The sequence below is a fragment of the Erythrolamprus reginae genome, unplaced genomic scaffold (genome assembly GCF_031021105.1).
Source record: "Erythrolamprus reginae isolate rEryReg1 unplaced genomic scaffold, rEryReg1.hap1 H_19, whole genome shotgun sequence".
Taxonomy (NCBI): domain Eukaryota; kingdom Metazoa; phylum Chordata; class Lepidosauria; order Squamata; family Dipsadidae; genus Erythrolamprus; species Erythrolamprus reginae.
In genome coordinates, this window is record NW_027248472.1 from 559,902 (window position 1) to 582,033 (window position 22,132).

General features: G+C 44.2%; 1 protein-coding gene across 2 annotated transcripts in view; it reads right to left on the reverse strand.

Moving 5' to 3' along the window:
- LOC139155443 (DNA topoisomerase 2-binding protein 1-like) overlaps positions 1-22,132 on the reverse strand; it is a 131,490-nt gene that overhangs the window by 65,780 nt on the left and 43,578 nt on the right. For both annotated transcript variants that reach the window (XM_070730576.1, XM_070730575.1), the window contains exons 7-8: positions 19,169-19,283; positions 18,819-18,982 (exon numbers count right to left, since the gene is read on the reverse strand). In XM_070730576.1, coding sequence (XP_070586677.1) covers positions 18,819-18,982; positions 19,169-19,283 — 279 coding nt within the window. The remainder of the gene's footprint in view (positions 1-18,818; positions 18,983-19,168; positions 19,284-22,132) is intronic.

Genomic DNA, 22,132 nt, shown 5'->3' on the forward strand with positions numbered 1-22,132 from the left:
GCAGAAAATATAAGAGATAAAAGAGATATAATAGATAGATGGTGGATAGAAGAGATGATATATGAGATATAGGAGAGACTATAGGACAGGGGACAGTAGGCACTCTGGTGCACTTATGTATGTCCCTTACTGACCTCTTAGGAACCTGGTGAGGTCAACCATAGATAGTCTAAGGGTAAAGTGTTGGGGGTTAGGGGATGATACTATGGAGTCTGGTAGTGAGTTCCATGCTTCAACAACTCGATTGCTAAATTCATATTTTTTTACAGTCAAGTTTGGCACGGTTAATATTAAGCTTGAATCTGTTGTGTGCTCTTGTGTTATTGCGGTTGAAGCTGAAGTAATCATTAACAGGCAGGGCATTGCAGCATATAATCTTATGTGCAATACTTAGATTGTGTGGGTTCCAAACAGATGAGCTATATTCAAGGATGGGTCTAGCGAAAGTTTTGTAGGCTCTGGTAATTAGTGTGAGATTACTGGAGCAAAAGCTGCGTAGGATTAGGTTAACTACACTTAAAGCCTTTTTGGCGATGTTGTTACAGTGGGCTTTGGCACTTAGGTCATTTGATATGAGTATTCTGAGGTCTTTTACTGAGTGGGGGTTATCTGCAAGATTTTGTTTGTTCAGTTTATATTTGAAGTTCTGATTCTTTTTACCGATGTGGAGGACACAGCATTTGCTGGTTGAGATTTGGAGCTGCCAGGTGTTAGACCAATCAGAGGCAGAGTCTAGATCTTTTTGGAGAATAGCTGTGTTATCTGTGGTGTTGAAGAGTTTTACATCATCGGTGAAGAGAACGCAGTTGCTAGAGATGTGATCGCAAAGGTCATTGATGTAGAGGATGAAGAGTGTTGGTCCCAGTACACTACCTTGGGGGACACCATTTTTCACAGGGACAGGGATAGATATGGTACTTCCTATTTTAACCACTTGTTCCCTGTTTGACAGGAATGCTGCAATCCATTTGTGTAGGGATCCTGTGATGCCATAAGCTTTGAGTTTTAGAAGTAGTTTGTCGTGGACCACTGAATCAAAGGCTTTGCAGAAATCAATATAAATTGCATCTATAGATTTTCCTTGATCAAGTTGAGTTGTCCATATGTTTTTGCAGTGGAGAAGCTGCAGGTTGCAGGATAGGTTTTCCCTGAATCCAAATTGTTTGTTAGAGAGTAAATTATTAGTTTCTAGATGGCGAGTAATTGATTGATTTATAATTGATTCCATGACTTTACATGGGACACAGCATAGTGATATTGACACAGCATAGTGATATTGGTCTGTAGTTATCGACAAGAGAGGGGTCACCTTTATGAAGATGGGGATGGCCATAGCTTTTGACCATAGTTTAGGAAGTGTGCTGATTCTGAAGGATTTTTCGAAGATTATGCTCAGTGGTTCTGCTATTACAGAAGAGAGCTTTCTTAGGAAGTATGCACACAGAGCATCAGGTCCGACTGATAGAGGGGGTTTAGGGTCATGTAATGCTTTTCCAAGTCGGTCTTCAATAAAGTCTATAAGGGTTAGGTCATTGAGAGAGTTTGTGGTGCGATTAATGAAATTGGGTGATTAACCGTTACTGTTGACAAAGACGGATCCAAAAAATGAGTTGAGGAGGTTTGCTTTGGATGAATCATCTTGGTAATCTCTGTTGTTGGGTCCTCTGAGAGGTGGGATAGGTCTAGAATCCTTGAGTTTGTTGTTGACAAAGTTGTAGAAGGCTCGATTGGATTTGGAGCGTAGGAGGTTTTCTCTTGTATGCTGTGGTAGTTGAGACATTCTGCTTTTATTTGGTTGCATGTGCATTTATAACAGCTTTTGAAGTTTGCTACTTGTCCTTTTTTATTTTTGAACAAAAATGATGTAGATAAATTGAAAGGCCCTTTGAAAGGGACCTTAGAAATCTGGAAAAAGTGGCAGGGGAAAATAGGATTACATAAATCTAAGCTCTCAACATTGTATGTTATAAATAGAGATAATGAAACAAACCTGAATAAGGTAATAGGAGAGTTGAAGAGTAAGGGCATAAATAGGATAGAACAGTTATATGAGAATGATGGAAGAGTTAGCAGAAGTCACATAGAATGGTGGTTGGGGCAACAGAGATGGTTGCAGACAAATGCAATATGTGCATATTTGAATAAAAGAGGGAATAATTTTTTTTAAAGATTTTTTTTAAATTTACAATTATAAATACAGGGGGGGGGGGGAGAAAGACAATACATAGGCACAGTAGATCAAAAACACATAATAAAATGTAGGCAAGTAGAAGACCAGTCTGTATATTCTTATCTCTTTTAGATAACACAAAAAAATAGAAGCAAAACATATAAGTAACATGGAAAACTAATAATAGTCTAACTTGATAGTTCATAACTTTATCTTATTTGCTCTATTAAGCTTTCACCAGGTATTATTTTTTTACATACTTAAGTGTTTACAATTTACTTAGCGAGAATTTTTTCTATTTTCTAACCAGTGGTAGAGTAAATTCCAACAATCATAAAATTGTGATTCTTCTTTACCTTTGATTTCAAGGGTCAATTTAGACATTTCTGCGCATTGAGTGATTTTTTCTAATACTAATTCTTCTTGTGGGAAGAATAAAGAAGTACTAGTAAGAATAAAGAAGTACTAGTAAGAGAAGAGACAAAATTAGAGAAATGTTAAAGAAATAAATATGACAATATAAGGTCACAGGCAGGCAATATATATAGGATGCTTATGCAGGTAATCCAAGGATTAACCAGATGGTGGCAAAGGGAAATCCGAATAGATGTACAAGAGATGAAGTATATAGCAGAGAGTATAAGGAAAATTAAGAATACAAGGGTTAGAGAAATGAGAAGGAAAACATTACATAAGTGTTATTCTAACTTGTAAAACTTGCGCATATTTTTAAGAATGTTAAGACAGCCTGTTGGCACAGATATCAGGAGAGAGGTGCGTTCATGCATATGTTCGATAATACAGAAATTTTGGAAAGAGATGCAAGATTAGATTAATTGGATGTTGAATATAAAATGGGTGATTACAAAGGAGATGGCAGTACTAATAATTAGGAGGGATATGGATGACTTCAGAGAAATTAAGGAAGCAGCTATAGAAAGTGCCCAAGCAGTAATAGTTTTAGGCTGGAAGGATGCAACAAAGTAGACAATACAAAACTGGTATTGGTACATGGTGGAACACATTCAATTTGAGGGGAGGGAGGGAGAGAAAGAGAAAAAGAAAAAAGATTGGAAAGAAGCAAAGCGGCTGGCTACGGAGCTGCCAGCTTCGAGAAGCAGTCCAATCTTCTTTCTTTCTTTTTCTTCTTGAAAGCAGGAGAAGGAAGAAGGTGCTGCCTGGCACACCCATCCACTGGCTCTTCAAGCAGGGGCACTTTCTCCCTCCCCCCTCCACGGACCCCACCAATCCCAGAGGCTGGCTCAGCTCCATGGGTTCTCGCCCTGACGCTTCCCAGCCCACAAAGGTTCCAGAGCTGAGTCAGAAAGGCACAGAAAAAGCGGCTCCCTGCCTCCGGGCAGGCAGGAACATGTTTTAAAGTGGGGGAAGTAAGCAAGAAGTGGCTATGTGCACACACACACACGGAACTGGGATGTTCCTCTTGGCTGCTATGGCAGCATTTTAAAATGCGCTGCTGCCTGTATGGAGGAAGGGAGCTGCTCTTTCTGTGCTTTCCCGGCTCAGGGGAAAGGGGAGGAACAAACACAAGCCTACTGGGTCCACCAGGAGTTGGGAGACAGGCCATTTCTGGCTTCCAGAGGGTCTCCAGGAGGCGGGGGAAGCAGTTTTCGTCCTCTCTAGGCATTGAATTATGGGTGTGGGCACTCAGGCATGCACAATAGCGCATGTGCATACTCTTTTGGCACTCGAGGAAAAAAAGGTTCGCCATCACTGCTATAGATGGTATCTTCCCCCCTCAAAACTCACTAAAATGTATCCGAAATTAAGTGCAAATAGTTGGAAATGCAATAAAGAGATTGGCACCTTTTACCATATGTGGTGATCCTGTCCTAAAATTAAAGATTTATGGAATACAGTGGTACCTCGAGATACGAGTTTAATTCGTTCCGGACCTGGGCTCTTAAGTCGAGCAGCTCTTATCTCGAACAACTTTTCCCCATAGGAATTAATGTAAATAATTTTAATTGGTTCCAGCCCTCAAAAAACTCACAAAGTTAGTCTAAATTATGCAGAAAGACATGTTTTAATGAAGAAATGTACATGTACATATAAATGAATAATGAAGTTTCTTTCACTTAACTTGTAAACTGTCTTAAACTTTTAAATTTACATATGTTCAACTTCTCTGCCACCCAATCCTGTAGGACAGAGGTCCCCAACCCTTTTTGCACCAGGGACCAGCTTTAAGCGATCAAGAGAGGAATGGGTGAATGAATGGATGGAGGGTGGGAAGGAAGGAAGGAAAGAGGGAAGGGACAGGAACAGAGGAAGGAAGCAAGGAAACTTATGAAAGGGGAGAGTAAGAGAGGAATGAGTGAAGGGAGGGAGGGAGGGAAGAAGGGAAGGAGAAAGAAAAGAAGAAATAGAGGAAGGGAAGGTAAAAGAGAGAAAGAAAAAGAGCAAGAAAGAAAGAAAGAAAGAAAGAAAGGGGGAAGGGACAGGAACAGAGGAAGGAAGCAAGGAAACTTATGAAAGGGGAGAGTAAGAGAGGAATGAGTGAAGGGAGGGAGGGAAGAAGGGAAGGAGAAAGAAAAGAAGAAATAGAGGAAGGGAAGGTAAAAGAGAAAGAAAAAGAGCAAGAAAGAAAGAAAGAAAGAAAGAAAGGGGGAAGGGACAGGAACAGAGGAAGGAAGGAAGGAAACTTATGAAAGGGGAGAGTAAGAGAGGAATGAGTGAAGGGAGGGAGGGAGGGAAGAAGGTGGGAAGGAGAAAGAAAAGAAGAAATAGAGGAAGGGAAGGTAAAAGAGAGAAAGAAAAAGAGCAAGAAAGAAAGAAAGAAAGAAAGAAAGAAAGGGGGAAGGGACAGGAACAAAGGAAGCAAGGAAACTTATGAAAGGGGAGAGTAAGAGAGGAATGAGTGAAGGGAGGGAAGAAGGTGGGAAGGAGAAAGAAAAGAAGAAATAAAGGAAGGGAAGGTAAAAGAGAGAAAGAAAAAGAGCAAGAAAGAAAGAAAGGAGGAAGGGACAGGAACAGAGGAAGGAAGCAAGGAAACTTATGAAAGGGGAGAGTAAGAGAGGAATGAGTGAAGGGAGGGAAGAAGGTGGGAAGGAGAAAGAAAAGAAGAAATAGAGGAAGGGAAGGTAAAAGAGAGAAAGAAAAAGAGCAAGAAAGAAAGAAAGAAAGGGGGAAGGGACAGGAACAGAGGAAGGAAGCAAGGAAACTTATGAAAGGGGAGAGTAAGAGAGGAATGAGTGAAGGGAGGGAGGGAGGGAAGAAGGTGGGAAGGAGAAAGAAAAGAAGAAATAGAGGAAGGGAAGGTAAAAGAGAGAAAGAAAAAGAGCAAGAAAGAAAGAAAGAAGGAAGGGACAGGAACAGAGGACGGAAGCAAGGAAACTTATGAAAGGGGAGAGTAAGAGAGGAAGGACTGAAGGAAGGGAGGGAGGGAAGAAGGTAGGAAGGAGAAAGAAAAGAAGAAATAGAGGAAGGGAAGGTAAAAGAGAGAAAGAAAAAGAGCAAGAAAGAAAGCAAGAAAGAGAATGAAAGAGAAATAAAAAGCCTCCCCTTAAAACTTTAAGACGAGACAGTCTTGGGGGGGGGGGCGAAACGCCTCTGCAGTCCTGGAATAGGTCACTCGCTTCATACCGGTCCCTCCGTCCCACCCCATCCCGAACTCTGGCGGGTGTAAGAAGCCGGGAGGTAATCGCCCCGTTAGCCAGATGCGTTTGGAGAGGGCAGAGGGCTTCATCTATCAATCTATCAAATTAAACCCAATCAGAGGTGCCAATTCGAGAATCCTAACTACGCTCTCCCTCCCTCCTATGGAGATTCAAAGCCTTCCCAGACCTTTTTCCATCACGTGTGGCCGGCCACCCTCGCGCAAGCTAACCCAGTTCTGAAAATGCGCCGTAGCCTCGGATTGCAAAACACGCACACGATCGGGGGAGGGGGGGATCCAGATCTCTCCCTCTCTTTCTCCTTCACGATCGATCCCTGGAACTTATGAAAGGGGAGAGTAAGAGAGGAATGAGTGAAGGGAGGGAGGGAGGGTAGAAGGTGGAAAGGAGAAAGAAAAGAAGAAATAGAGGAAGGGAAGGTAAAAGAGAGAAAGAAAAAGAGCAAGAAAGAAAGCAAGAAAGAAAGCCAACTTCAAAGAAAGGCTCACTGAGCATCTCTCACTCTCTCTTTCTATCCCTCTCTTTCTCTCTCTCCCCCCTCTCTCTTTCTCTTTCTCTCCCCCTCCTGGACTCCCGGATCGCCGGCTGCCCGGAAAAGCATCGCATCATCAGAGGGGCGGTCAGCGACTTCCGTAGCACAGGGAAGGGCTTAAGCCGCTGCCTTTTCCCTTCCCCGTGGGAGCAAACCCCCAAAGCATGTTTGCTGCCACACGATTTAGCCAGGACAGGAGCGTTCGGAGCCCGAGAGGGGGAAAGAGAAGAATGGAGCCAGAGCCGCGTGCCGGAGCCAGACGCCGTTGCCGCCTCAACAACAGCCATGGGAGGGGAGTCACGCGCGTGTGTCGGTGTGATTGCGATTCCCCTCCCGTGGCTGCTGTTGAAGCGGCAGCGGCGTCCAGCTCTGGCACGCGGCTCTCTCTCCATTCTTCTCTTTCCCCCTCTCGGGCTCCGAATGCGGCGGGCGGCGGGAAGAGGAAACGAGGCAGTCCCGGATCGCTTGCTTCCCAGGCAGCCGGCTTTCTGGACGGGGAAGCAAGTGATCCGGGACTGCCTCGTTTCCTCTTCCTGCCGCCCGTCGCATTCGGAGCCCGAAAGGGGGAAAGAGAAGAATGGAGAGAGAGCCGCGCTCCAGAGCCAGACGCCGCTGCCGCCTCAACAACAGCCACGGGAGGGGAGTCGCGCGCGTGTGTCGGTGTGATTGCGATTCCCCTCCCGTGGCTGCTGTTGAAGCGGCAGCGGCGTCCGGCGCGCGGCTCTCTCTCCATTCTTCTCTTTCCCCCTCTCGGGCTCCGAATGCGACGGGCGGCGGGAAGAGGAAACGAGGCAGTCCCGGATCGCTTGCTTCCCAGGCAGCCGGCTTTCTGGACGGGGAAGCAAGCGATCCGGGACTGCCTCGTTTCCTCTTCCCGCCGCCCGCCGCATTCGGAGCCCGAGAGGGGGAAAGAGAAGAATGGAGAGAGAGCCGCGTGCCGGAGCCGGACGCCGCTGCCACCTCAACAGCAGCCATGGGAGGGGAGTCGCTGGAGCTGCCCCCGGACTTTCCACCAAGCCCAATGCCGCCAGCCCACATGCCCGCCTCTCCCCGCGGCGGCGGTGGTAGTGCTGCCCAGCGCTCCGGCATTGTCCGGGCTTCTCCCGCCACGCGCAGCCCAACAGCTCGCTCCGGCTGGCGGCGGCGGAGGAAGGCGAATGCGGCTTGGAAGCTGGGAGGGGGGCGGAACGTCTTTGGCCACTTAGCTCTTCCTCCGAAAGGAAAGCGTGGAGGCTGCCTCTCTCCTCCCATATTCCGCCCCCCCTCCCAGCTTCCAAGCCGCATTTGCCTTCCTCCGCCGCCGCCAGCATCCAGCTCTTCCTCCGCTTCCTGCTTCTCTACAAAATGACAGCTGGGCGGAGCCTGGCGGCGGCGGAAGAAACACTCGTACCCCGAATGTGGGCTCGTAAGTAGAACAAAAATATCTCTCCCCTCCTAGCTCGCATCTCGAAATGCTCGTATATAGAGCAGCTCGTATGTTGAGGTTCTACTGTACTACATGTAGGTGGCTATTAGAAATCACACAAGAAGAGATTGAGTTTACTCCAGAAGTTGTTATTAGGAATTGGGACCTACTCTCCATATAGTGACACATATACCAACTGCAGCCAGAATAACATATGCCCAAATTTTGAAAAAGGAAAAGATCCCATCAGAAAATAACATCATTGACAAAATATACAAATGTACAGAGATGGACGAAATGACTAATGAAATTATGGGAACAAAAGATAAATAACCTAATAAGATATGGAACAAGTGGTATGAATGGATCCAATAGAAACATGATACAGTGACACAATGTGTTAGGATATAGATTTACACACAATAGTAACAGACGAAATAATTATTCATAAACATACTTTTTTACCAGTTAGATTGACACTCATTTATTCTTACTTTTTTCTGTCTTAACTGTTACAAATACATATACACACACACACATATATATTCTTTCCTCTATGAATTGAACATATTGCATATTGAACTGAAAACATGAATTGTAATGGAAACAGATCATAATCTAAAAGATCATCGAGATGTTTTCTCTATTTTGTAAAAATCAAGAAATATAAAAAAAAGAATGTAAAGAATCAATCAGAGACTGCACCAGGATTACTAGAGAAATACAGGAAGTGGAGGATTTAAAAAAGAAAAGTGGATACTAGGATGCTGCAAAACAACTAGGAGGACATGGAGAACAAGACACTGCTAAAATGGAAAATGGACAGATTAGAGAATGTGCTATTAAATTGGCTGATTGTGTAACCTTAACAAATGATATTGCAAAAAGCGTTAAGAATTGTTTGGGCAATGATCCAGCTGTTGATCACATATTTTATTATTAGTACATTGTAACTAGCACAAGGGAAAAAGGGAAAAGATGTGAGCAAAGGCATGGGGTTGACCAGACCCAAAATGAACATAAAGCGAAAAGCGAATTGGGAAAAATATACCAAAAGTTAACATCTGCAAAAATTGAGGGTTTAAAGAGAAGAAAGAGAAATAATAAAAAATAAAAGGGGACTAAAGTGGGATACAAAAAGACAAGAAAGAAAGTGGTTGAGTTTAAAGTTGTGCTTAGACGAGAGAAATTGGAGTTTGAGAAGAGTTGATTAGGCTTTTTGTGTTTTATTATTTCTTTTCTAATCTTAATTACTTTTTTTAATTAGATATAAGAATTTAGGAATAGATGTTAAATATTAATAGAGTTGTTAGTATTGACCATATTAAAATATGTATAGGTAAAATCAATTTAACGTATTATCATGTAAAAGGATGAACTTGATATAAGATTGACTGTTTTCTCCCCCTTTTTTTCTTATGGTGATATGTAGTAGGAGGTAATAAATTAGATAAATGTTTAGGTGGAATTAAATTCAGAATTGCTTGGGAGATTAAGGATGTTAATTATTTTTAATTGATTGACAATATTGAATATTTAGAAGTATCTTTTAATTGGTTGAAATTATAGAATACTTAGTATTTAACATGTAAGTAAGAAAAGTGGACTACAGTATTAAGAATTGACAAGTATTTCTTTTGTATGAATTGGCTAAGTATTAATTGGTTAAATGTTATATGGGTTGAAATAACTTTAAAATTTGGGATTAGTAAAAGTGTACTATTTAGAGGGAGAAGGAAAAAGTCTGAAATTTGTTTGTGTCTATTTGTTTTTAATTTGTTAATATTTGTTTGGCTATATACCGTTTTTTAAGCTTACAGAAAAATGAGTAAAGAGGGAGGAGGCACTATGGCATAATGTTTAATTAGTCAGAAATATTGTTGGTGTTATACTTTTGAAGGAACATTAAAGAGGGAATTTAATTAAAAGACAATGTATGTAACTGGATGACAAAATTAGAAAAAAACATTTGCAATTTTTTTGATGATTGATATGAGTTACTAACAGCATTTTATTTATGGAAAATAGATGCTATACTGTATTGTTTGAATATATGCTGAGAGAAAAAAAATAAAAAAATAACCCCAAAAAAGAACAAACACCTTTGGGACAATTATGACCTGGATGACTGAGAATATCCATAGACAAGTAGACAGGAGAAATATTTTTAATTAGGATATATTTGTTGAAAAATGGCTATGTGTGTACCAAGAAAGATTAAAAAATAACTGAAAGGACATACTATTTATCAATTACTTTGCATCCTATGATTTCCTACCTTCTTAAGACACTAATGGAGATAGGGTTATATTGCCGTCTTCAAAAATCAACAGGTAATGTTGGGAATATCTATGCCTATAGATATTGTATACATTGGTCGGATTCAGACAAATATTTATTTACCATGAAATAGATACTGGGATATTTGGTTTTAGAGTAGTAGTGGTGACTCTATGGCATGTGTGCCAGATGGGGCATTCAGAGACCTCTGTGGGCATGCCCGCCATCAGTCCAGTACAGAGTTTGATGATTGGGCCAGCCCCGATGGAATCAGGCATCGCCTGAAGCAGCCTGATGGGTGGCGTCCTTGGCCTGGCAGAAAGTTGTTGGGGGGGGGGGGGAGAGAGAGAAGAGTCTGATGGAAAAGGAGCTGTAGAAGTGGAGACCGATGTTTACAGCAGGCCCATAGGCTGCCCCATGAGACGCTTGATGCCAATCCCCTTCTTGAATCTTCCATCCCAGAGGAAAAGAAGTAAGGAAAGACTAAAGTGAAGTGCTCTGTTAGAAAAAGATGGAGCCTTTCTCCTCAGTCAGCACTGAGATCGCTGGCCTGTCAAACAGTGTGTAGACAGCCTTAAACTGGCCGGGTCCTGAATTAACTCTAACTTGGCTACTGTGATAAAGTCACCCCCTGAATCTTGATTTAATTTGTAAATACGTATAACTACAAGCCTCATCTATATAGCCCTTTAAATCATAAAATGATTTTTTTGGCTTGGCAAAGTCAACAAATTTGGCTATTTTGAGCAAATCAGTGACATACTGTATATTGCATGAACATGACATTAAACACATTCATTGATGCAAGTTCTAGATTGGGATCATACTTCATATTAAGGCACAATAGGATTTGTGATAGGTTGTGTTTCTTCACAGAGGTTTCATGAAGCTGTTAACACAACCTGCCTACTAGTCTTCTATGTGCCCAGTATGTTGTACAAAGTAAATATTTTGGTCATTGCCAAGAAAGAATATCAACAAAGTATATTAGAATCATAATTTACTCTCTGAAAAAACAGAGGCTGGATGGATTACTTCAGTTATCATCAATGTGTAATTTATAGAGTTTAAAACAATTGTTGAATGTTGTTTAATATAATATAAAACAAGATAGAAATGAGGATAGAAAAATTCCCTCCCCAAAGAAATCCAGTGTCAGGCCAAAGCCATCATGTGGAGTTAGAAATATGGGCCTATCACAGTAGAATAGTATTAGGGAAACTTGGAAGGGGTAGTTGCATGAGAGGGAAAGTTACTAGCCACAACAAATTCCTTTCTTAGAATCCAAGGTCATCTTTTGTTCTGCATCAACTGGAGTAAAGAGGAAGTCAGTGAAATCCATGCACTTGGACTGGTCCTCGTGATGATTTTGTGGGTTTTGGGGATGTGGAATGAACCTTCACCTGGGTGGGGAACTGGAAGGAATTTAGTATTGGGGTGGCAATGGCGTGACCAACATGATTTATTTCTCAGATGCTATTTGGGGTGACACCCAGGATATATTCTAATGGTTCTAGCACTTACAGTTAAGATTCTTTTTGCCAAAAGGGTTAATAAACACACTAACTTTTAATTGCTGTAAATCATCCCTAAATCCATAAATTCTCAATCATGGCTAAATTGATAGGGATGTTTGCCACTATTAGCCCATATGTAAAAGGATCTGAAAATATTTGTTGATTGTGTTATGCAACAGACTTTGACAGTTGACAATTACTTTTATCTTAGATGAAGCATTACAACCAGGTATATTTGGTGGCTAAGAATAGATGAAGGGATCCGTACTCTTGCTAGACAGATGAATGGGATGGCTATGTTCGATTTTGGGGTTCAAATCCTCTATTAATATTGCCTCAAAATATCTGCGAACAGAGCTGCCATCAGCAAGATCCCCTCTTTGAGGGAGATGGAATAAAAACATAATTAAATAAAATTATTGTTTGTAAGTATTAAAAATAGTTTTTATTATTAAAAGCTGTTATTGTGTCTTTCTTTTAAGACAAAATATGTTAATGTATGAATTGTTTTTTCTAAACTAAAACTTCACTGTTCAGGTTAAATTGCAGTGTTGGCACTTTGCAATAAATAAGTGGGCTTTGGGTTGTAGTTTGGGCATGTAGTCTCTAAAAGGTTCACCATCACTGTTCTACAGTGTAAATCCAACTGGGGTTCAGGTGTGGCACGAGCCATGAACCCAGGGAAGGGGAGAAAGGAGTGGCTAATATAGCCAAGAAGGATCTCTGCTCCTGAGATATCGGATTGTTTTTGTGAAGTTGGCCTAGAGGTTCAGGTGGGCTTGTTGCTCACATACCTGCCTCCCAGCTGCGCGTCAACAGCCATGCCCGTGCTACTCAAGGAGGTATCTGGGCTGCCAGTTGAATTCCCCAGACTTAGTGCCTTGGGGACTTAAATATACCATTGCTTGGCGAATCCTCTGGGTTGGCGCAGGAGTTCACGGCCTCCATGGCAACCATGGATCTGTCTCAAGTAATTCAGAGTCCGACACATGAGGGGGGGGCACACACTCCTGACATGGTATTCCTCTCAGAGCAGTTAAGCAATTATCTGAATTTAAGGGGCTTAGATATCTTGCCTTTGTCATGGTTGGATAATTTTCTGCTACGGCTTGATTTTAAGGCTCCAAATCTCCCCTACAGGGAGGCGGAAACAATTAGGTGGTTCCGTGCCTGATGAACCCAGAGGGCTTTCAGAGTGCGTTTGGAGTTTACCAGATTTGCTTGTACACAATTCGGCGGAGTCCCTTGTTGCGGCCTGGAATAAGGCTGCGGCAGGAGCTCTAGACCAGATTGCGCCTTTGCGACCTCTCTGTGGCAGTAGACCCTTGGTTTACCGAGGAACTCCAGGAAATGAAATGCCAGAAGAGATATCTAGAGAAGCATTGGAGGAAAAGTAAATCTGAATCTGACCAAACACTTGTAAGAGTTTAGGGCAGTGATGGCATGGGTGTCAGAGTTGGCACACGGAGCCATATCTGCTGGCACACCAGCCATTGTCCTGGCTTAACTCCAACGTGCATGTATGTGCTGGCCAGCTGATTTTTCGCTTGCAAAGAGGCTCTGGGAGGGTGTTTTTGGCTTCCAGAGAGCCTCTGGGGGAGGGGGGGTGATTTTACTCTCACCTGGTTCCAGGGAAGCCTTTGGAGCCTGGGGATGGTGAAACACAAGCCTGCTGGGCCTAGCAAAAGTTGGGAAGCAGGCTGTTTCCGGGCTCCAGATGGCGTTCCGGAAGGGGGGGAGCTGTTTTCACCCTCCACAGGCATTGAATTATGGGTGTGGGCACTCGCACATGGGCAATAGCGCGCAAACACACACTCTTTCGGCATCAAAAGAAAAAAAGATTCACCACCAATGGATTAGGGTGACTCACTCCCGCCTTAATCGGGGCGGGTGTGTATGTGTGTGCAGGTTGACAAACCTTTGCAGGGTAGTGCTGAGGATTTTAACAAGTTTTTTGCAGATAGAACCACCCATATCTGGACAGACCTTGATTCCAACTGTAACTGGGTGTCGGCTGACAACAAGTCAGTCGAAGTGACAGGGACTCATCTTAGTCCTGTCATGTAGGAGGAGTTTGACCTGGTAACACCTGATGAAGTGGACAAGGCCATGGGAGCTGTGAACACCACCACCTGTTTATTGGATCTGTGTCCCTCCTGGCTGGTTTTGGCCAGGAGGGAGGTGACACAGAGCTGGGCAAACGCTCCCCTCACCACAGCTGACAAATGATGGTCCAGTGTCAGCTGTGGATCTAGGAGGACACCCAAGTTGCAGACATACTCTGAGGGAGTCAGAAGTTCCCCCAGGGTGATGGATGGACAGATGGAGGTGTCCTTGGGAGGAAGAACCCACAGCCACTCCATCTTGTCAGGATTGAGTTTAAGCCTGTTAGCACCCATCCAGACCCTAACAGCCTCCAGACACTGGCACATCACTTCCACTGCTTCACTGATTGGACATGGGATGGAGACGTAAAGCTGAGTATCATCAGCATATTGATGGTAGAGAACATCCATCAGCGCAACCAAAGTAGTTTCCATACTGTAGCTGGGCCTGAATCCTTATTGCCAAGGGCTTGAGCGACACCACCTTCTCAATAACCTTCCCCATAAAGGGAAGATAGGAGACAGGATGGTAGTTGTTATCTACAGCTCGGTCCAGCGAAGGCTCCTTGAGGAGGGCGCGCACAAGTGCTTCCTTTTAGGGAGCTGGGAAGGACCCCTCCCTCAATGAAGCATTGGTAATCTCCTGGACTCAGCTCTGTGCCACCTCCCTGCTGGCCAAAACCAGCCAGGCGGGACATGAGTCAAGTAAAAAAGTGGCGGAACTCACAGCTCCAATGGCCTTGTCCACTTCATCAGGAGTTACCAGGTCAAACTCCTCCCATACAGGTGGACTAGGACGGGCCCCTGTCATCTCAACTGACTAAATTAGAGTCAAGGTCTGTCTGGATCTGAGCGATTTTATCTGCGAGTAACTTGTTAAAGTTCTCAGCACTATGCTGGAAGGGTTTGTCAACTCCCCCGATTAAGGAGCGAGTCACCGTCAACAGGGTGGCTGGGCAGGATTCGGCAGATGCGATCCGGGCAACATCATACAGGCATCTTGTTGCCCGGATCACTACTTTTTAAATCTCCATATGAGCTTTTACAAGTGTTTGATCAGATTCAGCTTTACTTCTCCAGCGCTTCTCTAGGCATCTCTTCTGGCATTTCATCTCCTGGAGGTCCTCGGTGAACCAAGGAGATCTCCAGGGTCTACTGCCACAGAGAGGTTGAAAGGTGCAATTCAGTCTAGAGCCTCTGCCACTGCTGTGTTCCAGCCTGCAGCAAAGGACTGCCAAACTATGCACGCGCAAATTCGGTAAAACCCCAAGCATCCTTGAAAGCCCTCTGGGTCCATCAGGCGTCTGGGGTGGAACCTCCTAATCAGTTCTGCCTTCCTGCGGGGGAGGATTGGAGCCTTAAAATCCAGCCGTAGCAGAAAATGATCTGACCATGACAATGGCAAGGTATCTAAGCCCCTTAATTTCAGTTCTTTGCTCAGCTGCTGAGAGGAATACCATATCGGGAGCATGAATCGGGCCCTCAACTACTTGTGTCAGGTCCATGGTTGCCATAGTGGCCATGAACTCCTGTGCCAACCCTGAGAATTGGCCGAGTAGCGCAGGCAGGGCTGTTAACACGCAGCTAGGAGGCAGGTACATGAGTAACAAGCTCACCTGTCCACTAGGTCCAACCTCACAAAGAGGGACTCGCAACCCGCTATCTCCGGAGCAGCGGAGGCTAGTGGTCTTCTTTCCTATAATAGTCACTCTTCCCCCCACTCCCCTGGGGTCGTGGCTGGTGCCACACCTGAAACCCGGCTGGGTACATTTCCAAGAGGAATCCCTCCCTCTGGGCCCAGCCAGGTCTCAGTCACACATGCCAGTTTGGCCTTTTTCTCCAGGAATAAATCCTGGATGAGGAGAACTTTATTTACAACCGACCTGGCATTAGGTAGCAGCTGTCTGAGCCCAGGATTTTGCTAGTCTCCAGTCCCCCGGGCTGAGACAATGGGGCTGAAACAAGGAATCGCTTTCAAGCAGCGAGTTCTAGTTCCCAGAGTGGCCTATGCCATGTCTCCCGCTATATCTGCCTCTCCCCAGCAAAACCGGAATATTCCGGCCCCCCACCACCTTTCCATTCAATTCATTCATTATACAGTGATACCTCGTCTTACGAACCCCTCTTCATACAAACTTTTCATGATACGAACCCAGTGTTTAAGATTTTTTTGCATCTTATTCAGAACTATTTTCACCTTACGAACCCGAGCAGCTGCCGGGATTTCCCTGAGACTCCTCGATTCCCTTCATTTTTGCCAGCGCTGCTTTGAATCCCAGCGACAAACTCCCCCCTTCCAAACTGCATGGGGAAAAGACTCATGGAGCTCAAGAGAGGAGAAAGGTGTGGGAGAAATGAGCATAATGGGGTGGGCAAAAACGGGAGGCAAAGACTCATGGAGCTCAAGAGAGGAGAAAGGTGTGGGGAAAATGAGCAGGACGGGGTGGGCAAAAACGGGAGGGACCCATGGAGCTCAAGAGAGGAGAAAGGTGTGGGGAAAATGAGCAGAACGGGGTGGGCAAAAATGGGAGAGACCCATGGAGCTCAAGAGAGGAGAAAGGTGTGGGGAAAATGAGCAGGACGGGGTGGGCAAAAACGGGAGTGGCTCATGGAGCTCAAGAGAGGAGAAAGGTGTGAGGAAAATGAGCAGAACGGGGTGGGCAAAAACAGGAGGGAAAGACCCATGGAGCTCAAGAGAGGCTCTTTTTGCCTTGCTTGGGACTGCCACCTCTCGCTGTCCCTCCCCCCATTCCGTTCGCCTCAGTTTCGTCTGCCCGCCGCTTTTTTTTTAAAAGCCTTAATGTTTTGGATTTTCCTAATGGGCTTGCACGCATTATTGGCTTTTCCATTGATTCCTATGGGAAACATTGTTTCATCTTACGAACTTTTCACCTTACGAACCTCGTTCTGGAACCAATTAAGTTCGTAAGATGAGGTATTACTGTATTCTTAAATCAATCATACACAATCATCCATCCTTAAAATGTAAAATTAATTAAGTTAAAAGCCTACCATAAATTAATTAATTACAAATAATTATACCCTTCCTTAAAAACATAGTATCAAAGCATAGATAAATTTAAGAACACAGCTCTCAGGTATTAAAATGGTGCTATAAAAAATATTAATATTTCGCAATGCCACTAAAAATATTTAAAATATAATAAAAATATAGAATATGTTAATAAAAACCAGAAACCTCAGTCCTTCAAGGAATGTCTAAAATTTTGTATATGTCCATAGATGTTTTCTTTCTCTTGAAGTCTTATTTCCTCCTCCTCTTAAGAGTTTAAAAGGAAAAGTATAATAGGGAAGAATAAAGTTATCAAGGACACAGTTTCTCTGGCCCAAAGACCACAACCACCTCCTAAAATTAGAATTTTGCTAGGGGATGGCTAACATGATAAGAAGAGCCCAGAAGGCTCTCAGTGCAAAACAGATACAGGAGAAGTTATTTCTATACCCCCCTCCTCCATGTTGGCTACTCCCACCAGCCAACAGTCTCATGTTAGTCTGTCCTTGGAATTCCGGCATTCGCAGCTTCCCAATGTCAGATACTCTCACCCTCCGGCAGTTTTTTAGCTGGGGAACTGCTGCACCTTCGGCTCGCTTGCTTGTTTTTCTCACTTTTTTCGGTGTCGGCCTCCTTACTTGCTCATTTGTTTGCTCAGTTGCTCACCTCACTCTCTCTCACCAGCTTCAGCGTTGGTCTCCCCATTCAACACGCTCTCACCGGCCTCAGCATTGGCTCCCTGCTCAGCTTGCTCGGCTCACTCAGCTCACTCATTTCAGTGTCAGCCTCTCTCACCGGCCACAGCATCGGCCTTCCCGCCCAACTCGCTATTACCGGCCTCAGTGTCAGCCTCCCTGCTTGGCATGCTCGCTCACTTGTTCTTTTCAATGTCAGCATTGGCCTCTCTCACTGGCCTCAGTGTCGGCCTCCCTGCTTGCTCGTTTCGGCATTAGCATCAGCCTCTTGCACCAGCCTCAGCGTCGCCCCCCCACTTGGCTCGTTTGTTTCTATGTCGGCCTCTCTCAATGGCCACAATATTGGCCTCCCCGCTTGGCTCACTCTCACTGGCTTCAGCACCAGCCTCCCTGCTCAGCACGCTCGCTTCAGCTCACTCGCTCATTCGTTTTGGTGTTGGCCTCTCTCACCAGCCTCAGCATCAGCCTCCCTGCTTGCTCAGCTCGCTCGTTTGTTTTGCCATTGGCCTCTCACTGGTCTCAGTGTCAGCCTCTCCGCTCAGCTTGCTCATTTCAACAGTGTCAGCCACTCTCACCAGCCTCAGTGTTGGCCTCCCTGCTTGGCTTGCTCGCTTGTTTCAGCATTGGCGTCAGCCTCTCACCAGCCTCAATGTCGGCCTCACTCGGTCATTCATTTCCTCCTCAAGTTGTGGTGGGTTTTCAGTACTCAATATTAACAAAAACATTCACAAGGGGGCTCAATTCTGAAGTTCTGATAGTTTAGTGGATCACTAGCACTATTAGGAGCCTCAATTAAACAGCAAAAAAAGTTGTTGCCGGCCATGGATGCTCTTCTCTTCCTCCACCACCAACCGGAACCTTCCCCTGCCACATCTTCCTAGGTATGCCCATGTCTCTCCAGCACTCCGCGGGCTGCACTAGTTGCCGATTGGTTTCCGGATCCAATTCAAAGTGTTGGTTATGACCTATAAAGCTCTACATGGCATCGGACCAGATTACTTACGGGACCGCCTGCTGCTGCATGAGCCCCAGCAACTAGTCAGGTCTCACAGAGTCGGCGTTCTCCAGGTCCCGTCAACTAAATAATGTCACTTGGTAGGGCCTAGGGGAAGAGCCTTCTCCTTTGGCCTTGGCCAGCTGAGATTCACACCGTCCCCACCCTCCTCACCTTCTGTAAGAGTTTGAAAACTCATTTATGCTGTCAGGCTTGGGGCCATTCGATTCTAGCCCCCTGGCCAATGAATAAAATGTATGTTTGTTTGTTTGAAATGGAATGGTTGATTTTTAAGGAACTTGGGTTTTAAATTAGCTAGTTTTAAATTTAATTGGATTTAGGCTATTTTGTACAGTATTGTTTTTATATGTTGTAAACCGCCTCGAGTCCTTGGAGAGGGGCAGCATATAAATTAAATAAATAAATATTATATTATTAATAAATTTTAAATGGCCTTAATAACATTGAATACCTTTACAAATCTGTGTGCTGCTCTGCATGCTTCCAAATAAGAACGATGAAGGACCCATTTTCCTGCTGCCATTGATGCCAAAAATTTCTCATTGCGAAGAGGCTGTCCCACAATTGTATGTGTGCAACTCAAATCAAAGCATTGCTTCTCCAACACCATTCCCCCTAAGGAATATATATATATATATTTATTGTTATTTTAAATCAGCATTCCTTCTGTAGAAAAAAGCAAATTTAGGAATTTAAGAATTATTCAATAAAGCAGTTCAAAAGAAACATGATTCAACATGTCTCTATGAGGAATGCAGCAAATCAGGATACAACACTCCAAAAATTCTTTGAATTACCTACCTAGTTCTTCAATTAGCTGGTAATAATTAATTCGTTCCTGAGGATTAAGAGAAGAGAGCTGAAATCTGTGCATTTTTGTTGGTTCTTCATAGTTTGTTTGGTCAATTTTAGTGATCTAAACATAAAATGAAGGAAAAACAATTAAAGAGTGAATAGGATGCTTTCTCATTAACAATATGGATTGTTATATCAATTGGATGAATCCAATTATCAATTGGATGAAGCTGATTATCTAGGCCCTCAACAATCAGGATTCAGGCCCAGCTACAGCATGGAAACTGCTTTAGTTATGCTGATGGATGATCTCTGGTGGGCCTGGGATAGGGGTTTATCCTCTGTCCTGGTGCTGCTTGACCTTTTAGCAGCTTTCAATACCTTCAACTATAGTATCCTACTGTGCCAGCTAGAGGGGTTGGGAGTGGGAGGCTCCATTTATGGTTATTCTCCTTCCACCTTTCTCGTCGGTTGCAGTCAGTGTTAGTAGGGGGTCAGAAGTCGACTCTGAAGTCCCTCCCTTATGGGGTTTCTCAGGAGTCAGTCCCCTCCCCTCTGCTGTTTAATATCTACATGAAATCGCTGGGTACGATCATCCGAGGGCACGGTATCAACTACCATTAGTATACTAATGATACTCAGCTATACATCTCCACCCCATGTCCACTCAGTGAAGCAGTGGAAGTAATGTGCCAGTGTCTGGAGGCTGTAAGGGTCTGGATGGATGCCACATGAGTCCCAGTGACCAGTTAGGTCCCAGAGTCAGCCTTCTCCAGTCCCATCAACTAGACAATGTCATTTGGCGGGACCTAGGGAAAGAGCCTCCTCTGGGAGGGCCCGGCCCCCGGCCCTCTGGAATCAGCTCCCTCCAGAGATTGTACTGCCCCCATCCTCCTCACCTTCTGAAAAAGTTTAAAGACCTATTTTGTGCCACCAGGCTTGGGGCCATTAGACCCTAGCCCCCTGACCAACAAGTGTAGTATGTCTTGCTGGGTGAATGGAAATGAATGATTTTAAATGTTATTAGAGTTTTTAAAAGTTTTTAGCTATACTAATTCGATTTTTTAGATATGTATATTATATATTGTTTTGTTATATTGTGAGCCGCCCAGATTCCTTGGAGAGGGCAGCTTACAAATCCAATCAATCAATCAATCAATAACAGACTCAAACTCAACCCCGACAAGGTGGAGTGGCTGTGGGTTTTGCCTTCCAAGGATACTTCCATCTGTCTGTCCATTACCCTGGGAGGGGGGGGACTTTTGACCCTCTCAGAAAGGGCCCACAACTTGGGCGTCCCCCTTGATCCACAGCTGATCTTGGAACATCATTCTCCAGGTCCCATCAACTAAACAATGTCACTTGGCGGAACCTAGGGGAAGAGCCTTCTCTCTGGCTCTCTGGAATCAGCTTCCCCTAGAAATTTGTACTTCCCCCACTCTCCTTGCCTTTCTTAAGAATCTAAAGACTTATCTATGCCACCAGGCTTGGGGTCATTAGACACTGCCTCCTGGCTGATGAATGTATGATGGATTTGTTGACTGAATGGATATGTGTGCATTTTAATTGGTTTTCTGGTTTTAGACTGAACTCTTAACTTTAATTAATTGGATTTCAATGTACAATGTCTTTTTATACGTTGGAAACTGCCCGAGTCCTCAGAGAGGGGCAGCATATAAATCCAATAAATAAATAAATAAATAAATAAATAAATAAATAAACAAACAAACAAACAATAAATATCCTCCTACATAATTTTTTTGGTATATATTTAATAACATAAGTTTAGAAGACCCGTTGTACCGACCTGAACGGTCTTCTCGATACACTGGAAGGAGAGTCCAACATGGGTAATGTACCAATCCTATTGGTAGAGACTGAGTTATAATTAGCATAATAATAGCTACCGCCCCCTTACTGCTCCCATGAGCCCCAGTTTTAAAAACGAAAAAACAATGTAAGAGGATAACCAACTTTTATTATCATAACTAAACTTCAAACTCCCCATCTCCGACGTCTCTGAACTTCAACTAGTCGGGTGGGTTTGGACTCTCCTTCCAGTGCATCGAGAAGACCGTTCAGGTAGGTACAACGGGTCTTCTCCACTGCATCTGGAAAGAGAGTCCAACATGGTATATACCAAAGATTTACTGCCCATGGGAGGGAGAAGGTCTTGACTGGGACGTTGGAGATGCACACACGTCTACCAAACGCTGCCTCAGCGGACGCAAATGAGTCCAACTTGTAGTGCTTAATAAATGTCGTAGGTGCTGCCCAAGTGGCAGCTCTGCAAATATCTTCTATCGAGGCCTGTGTCGTCCAGGCCGCCGATGTGGCCGCACTTCTGGTCGAATGAGCTGTTAGGCCCGTCAGGGGGTCGTGTCCTCCCGCTCTGTAGGCTTCCAGAATGCAGTCTTTTAGCCAACGACTTATCGATTTAGAAGATAGTCCCAGTCCCATTCTGTGTTGAGAAAATGAAATAAACAAAGTCTCAGACTTCCTGAATGTTTCAGTCCTCCTGATATAAATCTTTAGAGCACGTCTTACATCAACTTTATGCCATCTTAACTCTGATGGATGGTCTCCATGCGTGCAGAAGTCAGGCAATATAAGTTCCTGTTTCCTGTGGAACAAGGTGTTCACCTTGGGAATGAACGTCGGATCTAAGCGGAGTACCACTCTATCTGGGTAAAAGATACATAAATCTGGTCTCACAGAGAGTGCTGAAATCTCTGATACCCTGCGTGCAGAAGTAACCGCTACTAAGAAGGCTGTTTTCAAGGAAAGGAGCCTAAGTGGAATTGATCTCAAAGGCTCAAAGGGTGGTTTTGTTAAGGCCTTAAGTACTATCGAGAGATCCCATGAGGGGAATCTCCGTACAGGTGGTGTATGTGAATTTGAGGCTCCACGTATAAAGTCTCTTACCCATGAATGATGGGCTAGTGAACAAGACTCCGGTATCTGAATCAT